Source organism: Heptranchias perlo, unplaced genomic scaffold (genome assembly GCF_035084215.1).
Source record: "Heptranchias perlo isolate sHepPer1 unplaced genomic scaffold, sHepPer1.hap1 HAP1_SCAFFOLD_140, whole genome shotgun sequence".
Classification (NCBI taxonomy): Eukaryota; Metazoa; Chordata; class Chondrichthyes; order Hexanchiformes; family Hexanchidae; genus Heptranchias; species Heptranchias perlo.
The window spans coordinates 75,202-94,081 of NW_027138646.1; the positions used below are offsets into that span (position 1 = coordinate 75,202).

At 46.8% G+C, this 18,880-nt stretch overlaps 1 protein-coding gene across 1 annotated transcript in view; it reads left to right on the forward strand.

Annotated features, from left to right (window-relative positions):
- Positions 1-18,880, forward strand: part of LOC137308830 (ectonucleoside triphosphate diphosphohydrolase 8-like) — a gene marked incomplete at its 5' end in the record, with an annotated part of 80,795 nt that overhangs the window by 26,955 nt on the left and 34,960 nt on the right. Inside the window, 2 exons of the mRNA XM_067977290.1 lie at positions 1,744-1,974; positions 16,829-17,101. Of these exons, the coding sequence (XP_067833391.1) occupies positions 1,744-1,974; positions 16,829-17,101 (504 nt within the window). The remainder of the gene's footprint in view (positions 1-1,743; positions 1,975-16,828; positions 17,102-18,880) is intronic.

An 18,880-nucleotide genomic window follows, 5' to 3' on the forward strand; every position in this document is an offset into this window, starting at 1 on the left:
GGTTCCCCTTTATCTACCCTATTAGTTACACCCTCAAAAAACTAATAAATTTGTCAAATATGATTTCCCTTTCATAAAACCATGTTGACTCAGTGGAATCATATTATGATTTTCTAACTGCCCTGTTACTACGTTCTTAATAATAGATTCTAGCATTTTCCCTACTACTGATGTCAGGCTAACGGGCCTGTAGTTCTATGTTTTCTCTCTCCCTCCCTTCTTGAATAGCGGGGTTACATTTGCTACTTTCCAATCCACTGGGACTATTCTAGAATCTAGGGAATTCTGGAAGATCACAACCAATGCATCCACTATCTCTGCAGCCACCTCTTTTAGAACCCTACGATGTAGGCCATCAGATCCAGGGGATTTGTTGGCTTTTAGTCCCATTAATTTGTCCAGTATTTTTTCTTTACTAATCTCAATTGCTTTAAGTTCCTCACTCTCATTAGACCCTTGGTTCCCCACTATTTCCGGAATTTTTTTGTGTCTTCTACTGTGAAGACAGATACAAAATATTTCTTTAACGCATCTGCCATTTCCTGATTCCCCATTATAATTTCTCCTGTCTCAGCCTCTAAGGGACCAATGTTTACTTTCACTACTCTCTTCCTTTTTACATACTTGTAGAAGCTCCTACAATCTGTTTTTATATTTCTTGCAAGTTTACTCTCAATATTCAATTTTCTCCCTCTATCAATTTCTGGGTCATTCTTTGCTGCTTTCTAAAACCTTCTCAATTCTCAGGCTTACTACTCTTTTTGTAAGCCTCTTCTTTTAATCTAATACTATCCTTAGCTTCTCTAGTTAGCCACATACCCTTGTATATCATTCCCAGTGGACGTACCATTGTATCATAGCAGGAGCAGCATAGGACGAGGCCATTCAGCCCATCGTGCCTGTGCCGCCCCTTCAAAAGAGCTATCCAATTAGTCCCACTCCCCTGCTCTTTCCCCATGGCCCTGTAATTTTTTTCCATTCAAGTATTTATCCAATTCCCTTTTGAAAGTTACTATTGAATCTGCTTCCTCCGCCCTTTCAGCGCATTCCAGATCATAACAACTCGCTGCATAGAAAACATGTTTCCTCATCTCACCTCTGGCTCCTGTATCATTCCCAATTTACATATCCCTGTATACCACACCCAATTTCCATATCCCTGTATATCATTCCCAATTTACATATCCCTGTATATCATTCCCAATTTACATATCCCTGTATACCACACCCAATTTACATATCCCTGTATACCATACCCAATTTACATATCCTCGTATATCATTCCCAGTGGATATACATAGTACATAATTACACTCCCCCTGTCCCCACACTCCCCCTGTCCCCACACTCCCCCTGTCCCACACTCCCCCCGTCACACCCTCCCCCTGTCCCACACTCCCCTGTCACATGTTCCCCTGTCACATTCTCCCCGTCACACCCTCCCCCGTCACACCCTCCCCCTGTCCCACACTCCCCTGTCACATGTTCCCCTGTCACATTCTCCCCGTCACACCCTCCCCCGTCACACCCTCCCCTGTTCCACTTTGGTCAATCCTAAAAGTTGGTAACATTCAGGAGATAAAAATCTGAAAAAGAATGTGGAAAATTCAGTAAAAATTGGAATATCCTGGAGAAAATAACAAGACCCAGAGCAGGATTGGGGCTCGATCATTGAATGAAATTCACTCCGAAACTGGCTGTAAAATGTTCCCGAGAACTGATGCTCCCTTTCCTTTGTTGCAGTATTCCTGGGATGGGAACTGGCTGCACCCAGAATCGGCCCAAATCCAGGGAGCCCTGGATCTCGGAGGCTCATCCACCCAAATTACCTTCACCCCGACACCAGCCAGTAACCATACGCCAGCGGAGATGGGTTTGAAACTGTACGGTTATGATTACAATGTCTACACTCACAGCTACCTGTGTTATGGGCAGCAACAATTCATCAAGAAGTACATTGCCACCCTACTAAAGGTTAGATTACTGCTCTCTATCAAATTACACCAAACCCGAAAACTGCAGCCGCATTTACCAAATATCCCTCTCACCCAATGGAGACCATTCAGTCGTGATTCCCCTTTCTCTTTTCAAGTCCAAATTTTGCGGGAGCCGGTGACCGAGCGATGCCCGCTCTTAGTTAGGTTCGCCCTTGCTCGTTTAATCTCCATGAGATTTTGTGCTGCAAGTCGCTGGAAATGGGAGATGGAAACAGCACAGTGCCCTCTACAGGGCATCTGGGATCTGCGTGAACAGGACAAGCAACTGGGTATCTCCTTCACCAATCAGATTGAAAGATCGTTAAATGAACAGCACAGAGTCGGAACGAGGAAGTGTAAGTGAGAACAGTGAATTCAGTGGCCCAGAGATTGCTGGGAGTGGTGAACCAACACTGCTCCCACTCCATACATTTATACTGACCCACGAACTTACCACAGTCTTTACTGGGTGCACCTCCCCCAGTCGGAAGTGGAGAGGAGCCCAGCATTAGCTGCAGCCATGGGAGAAGTGAGAGGATCGATCTCTCCCCTCGAACACTCCGATTGCAGCATTTTGATCAAGCTGCAAAGAGCTTCTGCGAGCTAGAACGTAAAATCCAGGAAGTGAAAGGGACAACACTGAAATCATTTGTAAAAACAGCTGTAGAAAGAGAAAAAAAGAGGGTAAGAAATAATTGAATTAAATAAAAGAGACAGAAAGAAAAAGTAAAAACATTTTTTTTTCAATTAATTTTTTTTTAATGACCAAAAACTATTAAAATCAGGAGTAATGAGAGTCCACGCTTTTAAACATGAGTTTTTAGTTATTAGACAATCATTAAGACTCTCTGCGCTGGTAAAACTTAGTTTAGACCTGGTATTTTTACCCGTACCTGTTTTTGGCGACACGAGGTTGTTGGCTCGATGTTAATTATTGTGGTTGGAAGTTGATGAACTAATTGTAACGAGGGTGTGTCAGATAGGGATAGTGCAAGGATCTTTACAAAAGCACAGAGGTTGGGAAAGAGCAAGAGTGAACCTCTAACAGAAGTGCCAAGATGGACCATCCAATCGGCATTTCTGGCTGAAGATGGTTGCAAACAGCTTCAGCCTTTTGCACTCACGTGCTGCACTCGACCATCATTGAGGATGGGGATGTTAACAAAGCCTCCTCCTCCCATTAATTGTTCATCACCATTCACAACTGGATGTGGCAGGACTACAGAGTCCAGTGTCCAATCCAGTTTTATTCTTATTATGACTTTTTGTAGCTGAGATATTACAACTGAGTTGCTTGCTAGACCATTTCAGAGGGTGATTAAGAATTGACCACATTGCTGCAGGTGTGGAGTCACAGAGAGGACGGACCGGGTAAGAATAGCAGGTCGAATCTGTTGGGTTGTTACAACAATCCAGTAGTTTCATGGCCACCATAACTGAGATTAGTTCCTTTTTATTCCAGATTTTTTATTTAATTAATTGAATTTAAATTCCCCAGCGACCATAAAAAGATTTGAATTTATGACTCGGGATTACTAGTTCCAGTAACATGACCACAACCTTACCGTAACCTTTATATCCCCACCTCTGAAATCTCATGGCATCAGTTCAATCATGGGCAAGGAAACCTCCTGCTGATGACCACCTACCGTCCTCCCTCAGCTGATGAATCAGTCCTCCTCCATGTTGAACACCATTTGGAGGAGGCACTGAGGGTAGCAAGGGCACAGAATGTACTCTGGGTGGGGGACTTCAATGTCCAACACCAAGAGTGGCTCGGTAGCACCACTACTGACCGAGCTGGCCGAGTCCTGATATAAAGGAGAGGGAGCAGTGACCGAGAGCAGAGTGGGGATATAAAGGAGAGGGACCAGTGACCGAGGGCAGGGCGGGGATATAAAGGAGAGGGACCAGTGACCGAGGGCAGGGCGGGGATATAAAGGAGAGGGACCAGTGACCGAGAGCAGGGCGGGGATATAAAGGAGAGGGACCAGTGACCGAGGGCAGGGCGGGGATATAAAGGAGAGGGACCAGTGACCGAGGGCAGGGCGGGGATATAAAGGAGAGGGACCAGTGACCGAGGGCAGAGTGGGGATATAAAGGAGAGGGACCAGTGACCGAGGGCAGAGTGGGGATATAAAGGAGAGGGACCAGTGACCGAGGGCAGAGTGGGGATATAAAGGAGAGGGAGCAGTGACCGAGAGCAGGGTGGGGGATATAAAGGAGAGGGACCAGTGACAGAGAGCAGGGCGGGGATATAAAGGAGAGGGACCAGTGACCGAGAGCAGGGTGGGAATATAAAGGAGAGGGAGCAGTGACCGAGAGCAGAGTGGGGGATATAAAGGAGAGGGAGCAGTGACCGAGAGCAGAGTGGGGGATATAAAGGAGAGGGAGCAGTGACCGAGAGCAGGGTGGGGATATAAAGGAGAGGGACCAGTGACCGAGAGCAGAGTGGGGATATAAAGGAGAGGGAGGAGTGACTGAGAGCAGGGTGGGGATATAAAGGAGAGGGAGCAGTGACCGAGAGCAGGACGGGGATATAAAGGAGAGGGAGCAGTGACCGAGAGCAGGACGGGGATATAAAGGAGAGGGAGCAGTGACCGAGGGCAGAGTGGGGATATAAAGGAGAGGGACCAGTGACCGAGAGCAGAGTGGGGATATAAAGGAGAGGGACCAGTGACCGAGAGCAGGGCGGGGATATAAAGGAGAGGGAGCAGTGACCGAGGGCAGGGTGGGGATATGAAGGAGAGGGAGCAGTGACCGAGGGCAGGGCGAGGATATAAAGGAGAGGGAGCAGTGACCGAGAGCAGGGCGGGGATATAAAGGAGAGGGACCAGTGACCGAGAGCAGGGTGGGAATATAAAGGAGAGGGAGCAGTGACCGAGGGCAGAGTGGGGATATAAAGGAGAGGGAGCAGTGACCGAGAGCAGGGTGGGGATATAAAGGAGAGGGGGCAGTGACCGAGAGCAGGGCGGGGATATAAAGGAGAGGGGGCAGTGACCGAGGGCAGGGTGGGGATATGAAGGAGAGGGAGCAGTGACCGAGGGCAGGGCGAGGATATAAAGGAGAGGGAGCAGTGACCGAGAGCAGGGCGGGGATATAAAGGAGAGGGACCAGTGACCGAGAGCAGGGTGGGAATATAAAGGAGAGGGAGCAGTGACCGAGGGCAGAGTGGGGATATAAAGGAGAGGGAGCAGTGACCGAGAGCAGGGTGGGGATATAAAGGAGAGGGGGCAGTGACCGAGAGCAGGGCGGGGATATAAAGGAGAGGGGGCAGTGACCGAGAGCAGGGCGGGGATATAAAGGAGAGGGAGCAGTGACCGAGAGCAGGGCGGGGATATAAAGGAGAGGGAGCAGTGACCGAGAGCAGAGTGGGGGATATAATGGAGAGGGAGCAGTGACCGAGAGCAGGGTGGGGGATATAATGGAGAGGGAGCAGTGACCGAGGGCAGAGTGGGGATATAAAGGAGAGGGAGCAGTGACCGAGAGCAGGGTGGGGATATAAAGGAGAGAGACCAGTGACCGAGAGCAGAGTGGGGATATAAAGGAGAGGGACCAGTGACCGAGGGCAGGGTGGGGATATAAAGGAGAGTGAGCAGTGACCGAGGGCAGGGCGGGGATATAAAGGAGAGGGACCAGTGACCGAGGGCAGGGCGGGGATATAAAGGAGAGGGAGCAGTGACCGAGAGCAGGGTGGGGATATAAAGGAGAGGGAGCAGTGACCGAGAGCAGAGTGGAGGATATAAAGGAGAGGGAGCAGTGACCGAGAGCAGAGTGGGGGATATAAAGGAGAGGGAGCAGTGACCGAGAGCAGAGTGGGGGATATAAAGGAGAGGGAGCAGTGACTGAGAGCAGGGCGGGGATATAAAGGAGAGGGACCAGTGACCGAGAGCAGAGTGGGGATATAAAGGAGAGGGAGCAGTGACCGAGGGCAGGGCGGGGATATAAAGGAGAGGGACCAGTGACCGAGGGCAGAGTGGGGGATATAAAGGAGAGGGAGCAGTGACCGAGGGCAGAGTGGGGGATATAAAGGAGAGGGAGCAGTGACCGAGGGCAGAGTGGGGATATAAAGGAGAGGGAGCAGTGACCGAGGGCAGAGTGGGGATATAAAGGAGAGGGAGCAGTGACCGAGGGCAGAGTGGGGATATAAAGGAGAGGGAGCAGTGACCGAGGGCAGAGTGGGGATATAAAGGAGAGGGAGCAGTGACCGAGGGCAGAGTGGGGATATAAAGGGGAGGGAGCAGTGACCGAGGGCAGAGTGGGGATATAAAGGAGAGGGAGCAGTGACCGAGGGCAGCGTGGGGATATAAAGGAGAGGGAGCAGTGACCGAGGGCAGTGTGGGGATATAAAGGAGAGGGAGCAGTGACCGAGGGCAGAGTGGGGATATAAAGGAGAGGGAGCAGTGACCGAGGGCAGAGTGGGGATATAAAGGAGAGGGAGCAGTGACCGAGGGCAGCGTGGGGATATAAAGGAGAGGGAGCAGTGAACGAGGGCAGAGTGGGGATATAAAGGAGAGGGAGCAGTGACTGAGAGCAGAGCGGGGATATAAAGGAGAGGGAGCAGTGACCGAGAGCAGAGTGGGGATATAAAGGAGAGGGAGCAGTGACCGAGGGCAGAGTGGGGATATAAAGGAGAGGGAGCAGTGACGGAGGGCAGAGTGGGGATATAAAGGAGAGGGAGCAGTGACCGAGGGCAGAGTGGGGATATAAAGGAGAGGGAGCAGTGACCGAGAGCAGAGTGGGGATATAAAGGAGAGGGAGCAGTGACCGAGGGCAGAGTGGGGATATAAAGGAGAGGGAGCAGTGACCGAGGGCAGAGTGGGGATATAAAGGAGAGGGAGCAGTGACCGAGGGCAGAGTGGGGATATAAAGGAGAGGGAGCAGTGACCGAGGGCAGCGTGGGGATATAAAGGAGAGGGAGCAGTGACCGAGGGCAGAGTGGGGATATAAAGGAGAGGGAGCAGTGACCGAGGGCAGCGTGGGGATATAAAGGAGAGGGAGCAGTGACCGAGAGCAGGGCGGGGATATAAAGGAGAGGGAGCAGTGACCGAGAGCAGAGTGGGGATATAAAGGAGAGGGAGCAGTGACCGAGGGCAGAGTGGGGATATAAAGGAGAGGGAGCAGTGACCGAGGGCAGAGTGGGGATATAAAGGAGAGGGAGCAGTGACCGAGGGCAGAGTGGGGATATAAAGGAGAGGGAGCAGTGACCGAGGGCAGAGTGGGGATATAAAGGAGAGGGAGCAGTGACCGAGGGCAGAGTGGGGATATAAAGGAGAGGGAGCAGTGACCGAGAGCAGAGTGGGGATATAAAGGAGAGGGAGCAGTGACCGAGGGCAGCGTGGGGATATAAAGGAGAGGGAGCAGTGACCGAGGGCAGAGTGGGGATATAAAGGAGAGGGAGCAGTGACCGAGAGCAGAGTGGGGATATAAAGGAGAGGGACCAGTGACCGAGGGCAGAGTGGGGATATAAAGGAGAGGGAGCAGTGACCGAGGGCAGAGTGGGGATATAAAGGAGAGGGAGCAGTGACCGAGGGCAGAGTGGGGATGTAAAGGAGAGGGAGCAGTGACCGAGGGCAGAGTGGGGATGTAAAGGAGAGGGAGCAGTGACCGAGAGCAGAGTGGGGATATAAAGGAGAGGGAGCAGTGACCGAGAGCAGGGTGGGGATATAAAGGAGAGGGAGCAGTGACCGAGAGCAGAGTGGGGATATAAAGGAGAGGGAGCAGTGACCGAGAGCAGAGTGGGGATATAATGGAGAGGGAGCAGTGACCGAGGGCAGAGTGGGGATATAAAGGAGAGGGAGCAGTGACCGAGGGCAGAGTGGGGATATAAAGGAGAGGGAGCAGTGACCGAGGGCAGAGTGGGGATATAAAGGAGAGGGAGCAGTGACCGAGGGCAGAGTGGGGGATATAAAGTTGAGACCAACTCAAAAACAGGTAGAAGTTCGAAAGAGTGACATCAGAGGACAGCAGGTTGCTGACTGGTTGGTCAGTGATACATTTTTTGCTCTGTGAGTTCGGGGAGGTTTAATCTAGGAACCTCCAACTTTCTAATACTTTATTAAATTAATAACTTAACTGGATAAACTAACCAGTTTAAAAAATAACTAAAAGTAAACCTGAATTAATTACATAAAAATTTTAAGTAAATAAATAAAACAAGGTTAGAGAGAGATGTCAGGACAGGTGATGTGTTGTAACTGCAACATGTGGGAGTTTGTGGAGAGCAGCGAGATCCCGAGAAACACATCTGCAGTAAGTGTCTGCAACTGGAGGAACTTCGGCTCAGAGTTGTTGAGCTGGAGTCCGAGGTGCAGACATTACGATGCATCAGGGAGGGGGAGAGTTACCTGGACAATTTGAGCCAGGAGACAGTCACACCCCTTAGGTTAGGTAGTAGTTTAGATTTGGTCAGTGGTCAGGGACAGGAGGATGTGACTGAGAGTCAGGCAGGTATGGGGACCCAGGATGCAGTGATGGAAGAGCCTCAGTCTTTGACCTTGTCCAGCTGACATGTCATTACCAGAGTGCACCAGACCATGTTAATGAAGTTGTTCGCCAAGGTCCCTCTACCTGAAGATACACAAGATGTGGAGATGCCGGTGATGGACTGGGGTTGACAAATGTAAACAATCTTACAACACCAGGTTATAGTCCAACAATTTTATTTGAAAATCACAAGCTTTCGGAGGCTTCCTCCTTCGTCAGGTGAATGTCCATTGTGATTTTCAAATAAAATTGTTGGACTATAACCCGGTGTGATTTTCAAATAAAATTGTTGGACTATAACCCGGTGTTGTAAGATTGTTTACATGAAGATACACAAGTCAGTATCTTGCTGCCCGAGATGAAAGATAACAACGATTCTGTAAAGACTGCCCAGGCACAGTTGCTACAAGCGAAACCTGTTGATGTCTTCGCTACAAAACTCATTGCGCAGTGCAAGCACCTGTCACACCTCAGTGGGGCTAAGACGTCAGGTCAATGGGCCAGAGTTCTGGCTACCTGTATGGATGAGAACAAAGACTACAGGGAGGATGGGCAAACTGACCACGGTGGGAGCTGCCTACTCCTGCCCTTATTTCTTATGTTCTTAGTTACTTTCAGCTGGGTAGTTGAGTAAGTTGGCCCCGGTCCCTTGTTTTCACTGATTCCAGCTGGCGATTTCCCTTTAATTCGAAGCTGTCATATCGCTGGTGAACAAGGAGGAGCGAGTTCTGGATTTCCCTGTTTCACTCTACGTGTGTGAACGCTGGATCTTACCCTTCAATTTCACCACTAAAAACAGAGAGTGCTGATGAGCTGCTTGTTCTATTTTAAGCAATTTCTGGCCATCGTCAAATCAGAAGGTCATGGGACACAGTCTCGCCTCTGAGTCGGAAGGTCATGGGTTCGAGCCCCATTCCAGGGACTTGAGCACAAAAAAATATTGGCTGACACTCCCAGTGCAGTACTGAAGAAATCCTCGTCCTACAGCAGAGCCTGCTCTCCAATCGTCTCGGATTTTCCTGCCATTGGACCAAGACCTTGATCCGCTGGGACCGGGTGATGGTCGGTGTGCAACGGCCACTCCACATTCAAAGAATCCACACACAGGCATCTTCCTCTCCCAGAGTGGAAGCAAGTCATCCTCAACCTTGAGGGACTGCCAGAGAGAGACATAAAGAGAGGGGAAGAAAGATTGTATTAAGAGAGAGAGAGGAAAAAGCGACAGAAAAAAAATGTTTTTAAAAATTTAATTTAATTTTTTTCAATAATCTCCAACAACAAATAAGACCTGAAGGAATGAGACTCCCTGCTTGTAATAGTTAATTTACAGCATCAGTGAGGTTGAATGGCAGTAATTAACGCTTATCAAGACTTAACTTTCTGTGGTGAGTTTAGTTTGTATCTACTGCACAAATACAGCAACTTCACATCGTTCAGTGCATTTCAACAGTGAGGCAGACGGTGAGATGCCGTTTTCGCGAAGCTAATGGCAGAGCAGCGCATCTCGGACTGCAACTTCTGGATTTCCACGTTTAACCACGCGTCTGCCCTTCACCTGACGTTGCCCGAGATTTGTGCATAAATAACGGCGAGCGCCATTAACCTCACCGTTATTTTGACACGCAAATCTTTCCCTTATTAGTACCATGACACTTCAACCCTTCCTCACAGATTTAATAAACGTGGAGGCTCGCTTTGTGTTTCTGCCGATGCTGATTTTCGATTTAATCATTGACTGGTTCCCAGTTTCATTTCCTATATTCTGCCCTTTAATACCCAGGCATTTCCCTTTTGATTTCCTGTGTTTATTAGATTCCAGCCAGTAACTCACTCGTGGGGACCTGTTAACATAAGAAATAGGAGCAGGAATAGGCCATACGGCCCCTCGAGCCTGCTCCGCCATTCAATCAGATCATGGCAGATCTTCGACCTCAACTCCACTTTCCCGCCCGATCCCCATATCCCTTGATTCGCTGAGAGTCCAAAAATCCATTGATCACAACCTTGAATATACTCACGACTGAGCATCCACAGCCCTCTGGGGTAGAGAATTCCAAAGATTCTGATGTGGAGATGCCGGTGATGGACTGGGGTTGACAATTGTAAACAATTTTACAACACCAAGATTCACTGAGTGAAAAAATTTCTCCTCATCTCAGTCTTGAATGGCCGACCCATTATCCTGAGACCATGCCCCCGAGTTCTAGACTCTCCAGTCATGGGAAACATCCTCTCAGCATCTACCCTGTCAAGCCCCTTCATAATCTTATATGCTTCAATGGGATAAGGAGACGAAAACTGTACACAGTACTCCAGGTGAGGTCTCACCAAAACTCTGTACAATTGCAGGAAGACTTCCTTACTCTTGTACTCCAGCACCCTTGTGATAAAGGCCAATATTCCATTTGCTTTCCTAATTGCTTGCATGTTAAGTTTTTGTGTTTCTTGGGACATCCAAATCTCTCTGAATTTAATGGTTTCTTATCATTTAAAAATTACACTCGATCCCTTCATTAATATAGATTAATAGAGAAATAGCTGAGGCCCAAGCACTGATCCTCACGGCACCCCACTGGTTACAATCTGCCAACCTGAAAATGACCCGTTTATTCCAACTCTCTGTTTTCTGTCCCTCAACCAATCCTCAATCCATGCTAATGATACCGCCAACCCCGAGATATTCGACATAAATCCCCAAACCCCTCGATTAAATTCCAGCCTGGAACTCACTTCCAGGTATCTGTTATTGTCTGTATAAATCCCCCGAAGCCCTCGATTAGATTCCAGCCTGTAACTCACTCCCGGGTATCTGTTATTCTATATATAAACCCACCGAACCCCTCGATCAGATTCCAGTCTGTAACTCACTCCCAGGTATCTGTTATTCTTTATATAAACCCCCCGAAGCACTCGATTAGATTCCAGCCTGCAACTCACTCCCGGGTATCTGTTATTCTATATATAAACCACCCGAACCCCTCGATTAGATTCCAGCCTGTAACTCACTCCCGGGTATCTGTTATTCTTTATATAAACCACCCGAACCCCTCATTTAGATTCCAGCCTGTAACTCACTCCTGGGTATCTGTTATTCTATATATAAACCCCCCGAACCCCTCGATTAGATTCCAGCCTGTAACTCACTCCCGGGTATCTGTTATTCTTTATATAAACCACCCGAACCCCTCATTTAGATTCCAGCCTGTAACTCACTCCTGGGTATCTGTTATTCTATAGAGAAACCCCCGAACCCCTCGATTAGATTCCAGCCTGAAACTCACTCCCGGGTATCTGTTATTCTATATATAAACCCCCCGAACCCCTCGATTAGATTCCAGTCTGTAACTCACTCCCGGGTATCTGTTATTCTATATATAAACCCCCCGAACCCCTCGATGAGATTCCAGCCTGTAACTCACTCCCGGGTATCTGTTATTCTATATATAAACCCCCCGAAACCTTCAATTAGATTCCAGTCTGTAACTCACTCCCGGGTATCTGTTATTCTATATATAACCCTCCCACCGAACCCCTCGATTAGATTCCAGTCTGTAACTCACTCCCGCGTATCTGTTATTCTAAAAATAAACCCCCCCGAACCCCTCAATTACATTCCAGTCTGTAACTCACTCCCGGGTATCTGTTATTCTAAAAATAAATCCCCCCGAACCCCTCGATTAGATTCCAGCCTGTAACTCACTCCCGGGTATCTGTTATTCTATATATAAACCCCCCGAACCCCTCGATTAGATTCCAGTCTGTAACTCACTCCCGGGTATCTGTTATTCTATATATAAACCCCCCGAACCCCTCGATTAGATTCCAGCCTGTAACTCACTCCCGGGTATCTGTTATTCTGTACATAAACCCCCCGAACCCCTTGATTGGATTCCAGCCTGTAACTCACTCCCGGGTATCTGTTATTCTATATATAAACCCCCCGAACCCCTCGATTAGATTCCAGCCTGTAACTCACTCCCGGGTATCTGTTATTCTATATATAAACCCCCCGAACCCCTCGATTAGATTCCAGTCTGTAACTCACTCCCGGGTATCTGTTATTCGATATATAAACTCCATGAAACCTTCAATTAGATTCCAGTCTGGAACTCACTCCCGGGTATCTGTCATTCTATATATAAACCCCTCTGAACCCCTCGATTCGATTCCAGTCTGTAACTCACTCCCGGGTATCTGTTATTCTACATATAAACCCCGCCAAACCCCTCAATTACATTCCAGTCTGTAACTCACTCCCGGGTATCTGTTATTCTAGAGATAAACCACCCGAACCCCTCGATTAGATTCCAGTCTGTAACTCACTCCCGGGTATCTGTTATTCTATACATAAACCCCCCAAAACCTTCAATTAGATTCCAATCTGTAACTCACTCCTGGGAATCTGTCATTCTATATATAAACCCCCCGAACCCCTCGATTAGATTCCAGTCTATAACTCACTCCCGGGTATCTGTTATTCTATAAAGAAATCCCCGAACCCCTCAATTAGATTCCAGTCTGTAACTCACTCCGGGGTATCTGTTATTCTGTATATAAACCCCCCCAAACCCCTCGATTAGATTCCAGTCTGGAACTCACTCCCGGGTATCTGTTATTCTATATATAAACCCCACAAACACCTCGATTAGATTCCAGTCTGGAACTCACTCCCGGGTATCTGTTATTCTATATATAAACCCCCCCGAACACCTCAATTACATTCCAGTCTGTAACTCACTCCCGGGTATCTGTTATTCTAAAAATAAATCCCCCCGAATCCCTCGATTAGATTCCAGTCTGTAACTCACTCCCGGGTATCTGTTATTCTATATATAAACCCCACAAACACCTCGATTAGATTCCAGTCTGGAACTCACTCCCGGGTATCTGTTATTCTATATATAAACCCCCCGAACCCCTCGAATAGATTCCAGTCTGTAACTCACTCCCAGGTATCTGTTTTTCTATATATAAACCCCCCAAACCCCTCGATTAGATTCCAGAATGTAACTCACTCCCGGGTATCTGTTATTGTATATATAAACCCCCCGAACCCCTCAATTACATTCCAGTCTGTAACTCACTCCCGGGTATCTGTTATTCTAAAAATAAATCCCCCCGAACCCCTCGATTAGATTTCAGCCAGTAACTCACTCCCGGGTATCTGTTATTCTAAAAATAAATCCCCCCGAACCCTTCGATTAGATTCCAGTCTGTAACTCACTCCCGGGTATCTGTTATTCTATATATAAACCCCCCGAACCCCTCGATTAGATTCCAGTCTGTCACTCACTCCCGGGTATCTGTTATTCTATTTTTAAACCCCCCAAACCCTTCGATTAGATTCCAGACTGTAACTCACTCCCGGGTACCTGTTATTCTATATATAAACCCCCCGAACCCCTCGATTAGATTCCAGTCTGTAACTCACTCCCGGGTATCTGTTATTCTATTTTTAAACCCCCCAAACCCTTCGATTAGATTCCAGACTGTAACTCACTCCCGGGTATCTGTTATTCTATTTTTAAACCCCCCGAACCCCTCGATTAGATTCCAGCCTGTCACTCACTCCCGGGTATCTGTTATTCTATTTTTAAACCCCCCAAACCCTTCGATTAGATTCCAGTCTTTATCTCACTCCCGGGTATCTGTTATTCTATAGACAAACCCCCCGAACCCCTCGATTAGATTCCAGTCTGTAACTCACTCCCGGGTATCTGTTATTCTTTTTATAAACCCCCTGAACCCCTCGATTAGATTCCGGTCTGTAACTCAATCCCGGCTATCTGTTATTCTGTATATAAACCCCGGAACCCTTCGATTAGATTCCAGCCTGTAACTCACTCCCGGGTATCTGTTATTCTGTATATAAACCCCCCGCAAACCCCTCGATTGGATTCCAGTCTGTAACTCACTCCCAGGCATCTGTTATTCTATATATAAACTCCCCGAACCCCTCGATTAGATTCCAGCCTGGAACTCACACCTGGGTATCTGTTATTCTATATATAAACCCCCTGAACCCCTCAATTAGATTCCAGCCTGTAACTCACTCCCGGGTATCTGTTATTGTAAATATAAACCCCCCCGAACCCCTCAATTACATTCCAGTCTGTAACTCACTCCCAGGTATCTGTTATTCTAAAAATAAATCCCCCCGAACCCCTCGATTAGATTCCAGCCAGTAACTCACTCCCGGGTATCTGTTATTCTATATATAAACTCCTTGAACCCCTCGATTAGATTCCAGTCTGTAACTCACTCCCGGGTATCTGTTATTCTATATATGAACCCCCCGAAACCTTCGATTAGATTCCAGCCTGTCACTCACTCCCGGGTATCTGTTATTCTTTATATAAACCACCCGAACCCCTCGAATAGATTCCAGTCTGTGACTCACTCCCGGGTATCTGTTTTTCTATATATAAACCCCCCAAACCCCTCGATTAGATTCCAGTCTGTAACTCACTGCCGGGTATCTGTTTTTCTATATATAAACCCCCCAAACCCCTCGATTAGATTCCAGTCTATAACTCACTCCCGGGTATCTGTTATTCTATAAAGAAATCCCCGAACCCCTCAATTAGATTCCAGTCTGTAACTCACTCCGGGGTATCTGTTATTCTGTATATAAACCCCCCCAAACCCCTCGATTAGATTCCAGTCTGAAACTCACTCCCGGATATCTGTTATTGTAAATATAAACCCCCCCGAACCCCTCAATTACATTCCAGTCTGTAACTCACTCCCGGGTATCTGTTATTCTAAAAATAAATCCCCCCGAACCCACCGATTAGATTCCAGCCTGTCACTCACTCCCGGGTATCTGTTATTCTATTTTTAAGCCCCCCAAACCCTTCGATTAGATTCCAGCCTATAACTCACTCCCGGGTATCTGTTATTCTATATATAAACCCCCCGAACACCTTGATTAGATTGCAGTCTGTAACTCACTCCCGGGTATCTGTTATTCTATATATAAACCCCCCGAACCCCTCGATTAGATTCCAGTCTGTAATTCACTCCCGGGTATCTGTTATTCTATAAATAAACCCCCCGAACCCCTCGATTAGATTCCAGCCAGTAACTCACTCCCGGGTATCTGTTATTCTATATATAAACCCCCCGAACCCTTCGATTAGATTCCAGTCTGTAACTCACTCCCGGGTATCTGTTATTCTATATATAAACCCCTCGAACACCTCGATTAGATTCCAGTCTTTATCTCACTCCCGGGTATCTGTTATTCTATATATAAACCCCCCGAACCCCTCGAATAGATTCCAGTCTGTAACTCACTCCCGGGTATCTGTTTTTCTATATATAAACCCCCCAAACCCCTCGATTAGATTCCAGTCTGTAACTCACTCCCGGGTATCTGTTATTCTATAAAGAAATCCCCGAACCCCTCAATTAGATTCCAGTCTGTAACTCACTCCGGGGTATCTGTTATTCTGTATATAAACCACCCCAAACCCCTCGATTAGATTCCAGAATGTAACTCACTCCCGGGTATCTGTTATTGTATATATGAACCCCCCGAAACCCCTCAATTACATTCCAGTCTGTAACTCACTCCCGGGTATCTGTTATTCTAAAAATAAATCCCCCCGAACCCCTCGATTAGATTCCAGCCAGCAACTCACTCCCGGGTATCTGTTATTCTAAAAATAAATCCCCCCGAACCCCTCGATTAGATTCCTGTCTGTAACTCACTCCCGGGTATCTGTTATTCGATATATAAACCCCCCGAACCCCTCGATTAGATTCCAGTCTGTAACTCACTCCCGGGTATCTGATATTCGATATATAAACCCCCCGAACCCCTCGATTAGATTCCAGCCTGTCACTCACTCCCGGGTATCTGTTATTCTATATATAAACCCCCCGAACCCCTCGATTAGATTCCAGTCTTTAACTCACTCCCGGGTATCTGTTATTCTATATATAAACCCCCCGAACCCCTCGATTAGATTCCAGTCTTTAACTCACTCCCGGGTATCTGTTTTTCTATATATAAACCCCCCGAACCCCTCGATTAGATTCCAGTCTGTAACTCACTCCCGGGTATCTGTTATTCTATATATAAACCCCCCGAACCACTCGATTAGATTCCAGTCTTTAACTCACTCCCGGGTATCTGTTATTCTATATATAAACCCCCCGGACCCCTCGATTAGATTCCAGTCTGTAACTCACTCCCGGGTATCTGTTATTCTATATATAAACCCCTCGAACCCCTCGATGAGATTCCAGTCTTTAACTCACTCCCGGGTATCTGTTATTCTTTATATAAACCCCCTGAACCCCTCGATTAGGTTCATGCTTTTTGTCTCAGACACAGCTGATAAACTGTTTGTTTCCAGGGTGTGAATTTGAACACGCCAATTGAGAACCCGTGCTACCTGAGGGGGTATGAGACGAATTTGACTTTGGGCTCCATCTATGACAGCGTATGTACCTCTGCCCAGAGACCGTCACCGTATGACAGAACACAAAATGTAACAGTCTTTGGATCGGGGAAAATAACTGAATGCAAACAGGCAATCAAGGCCGTCTTCAATTTCACTGCATGCAGAGGGAGTGCGAACTGTTCATTTGATGGAGTCTATCAACCTGCAGTCAATGGGCCCTTCTACGTAAGACAACACTCTCTTTCATCAATCTGAGCAACTCACAGGTATTGTTACAGTCTGTGTAACTCACAGGGATTGTTACAGTCTGTGTAACTCACAGGGATTGTTACAGTCTGTGTAACTCACAGGTATTGTTACAGTCTGTGCAAATCACAGGGATTGTTACAGTCTGTGTAACTCGTAACTCACAGGTATTGTTACAGTCTGTGTAACTCACAAGTATTGTTACAGTCTGTGTTACTCACAGGTATTGTTACAGTCTGTGCAACTCACAGGTATTGTTACAGTCTGTGTAACTCTCAAGTATTGTTACACTCTGTGTAAATCATGGGTATTGTTGTAGTCTGTGTAACTCACATGTATTGTTACAGTCTGTGTAAATCATGGGTATTGTTAGAGTCAGTGTAACTCACAGGTATTTTTACAGTCCGAGTAATTCACAGGTATTGTTATCGTCTGTGTAACTCACAGATATTGCTATAGACTGTGTAACTTACAGGTACTGTTGCAGTCTGTGTAACTCACAAGTATTGTTACAGTATGTGTAACTCACAGGTACTGTTGCAGTCTGTGTAACTCACTTGCATTGTTACAGTCCGTTAAAATCATGGGTATTTTTACAGTCTGTGTAAATCATGGGTATTGTTGCAATCTGTGTAACTCACAGGTATTGTTGGTCTGTGCAACTCACAGGTATTGTTAAAATCTGTGTAACTCACAAGTATTGTTGCAGTCTGTAAATCATGGGTATTGTTCTCGTCTGTAACTCATGGGTATTGTTACAGTCTGTGTAAATCATGGGTATTATTATAGTCTGTGTAACTCACAGGTATTCTTACAGTCTGTGTAAATCGTGGGTATTTTTACTGTCTGTTTAACTCATAGGTGTTAGGAACATAGGAACAGGAGTAGGCCATTCAGCCCCTCGTGCCTGCTCCGCCATTTGATAAGATCATGGCTGATCTGTGATCTAACTCCATATACCTGCCTTTGGCCCATATCCCTTAATACCTTTGGTTGCCAAAAACCTATCTATCTCAGATTTAAATTTAATAATTGAGCTAGTATCAATTGCCGTTTGCGGAAGAGAGTTCCAATATTCTACCACCCTTTGTGTGTAGAAATGTTTTCTAATCTCACTCCTGAAAGGTCTGGCTCTAATTTTTAGACTGTGCCCCCTACTCCTAAAGTCCCCAACCAGCGGAAATAGTTTCTCTCTATCCACCCTATCTGTTCCCCTTAATATCTTATAAACTTCGATCAGATCACCCCTTAACCTTCGAAACTCGAGAGAATACAACCCCAATTTGTGTAATCTCCCCTCGTACCTTAACCCTTGAAGTCCGGGTATCATTCTAGTAAACCTACGCTGCACTCCCTCCAAGGCCAATATGTCCTTCCGAAGGTGCGGTGCCCAGAACTGCTCACAGTACTCCAGGTGCGGTCTAACCAGTGTTTTGTATAGCTGAAGCATAACTTCTGCCCCCTTGTACTCTCGTCCTCTAGATATAAAGGCCAGCATTCCATTAGCCTTATTGAATATTTTCTGCATCTGTTCATGACACTTCAATGATCTATGTACCTTAACACCTAAGTCCCTTTGGACATCCACTGTTTTTAACTTTTTACCATTTAGAAAGTACCCTGTTCTATCCTTTTTTGATCCAAAGTGGATGACCTCACATTTGTCTACATTGAATTCCATTTGCCACAGTTTTGCCCATTCACCTAATCTATCAATATCGCTTTGTAATTTTATGTTTTCATCTACACTGCTTACAA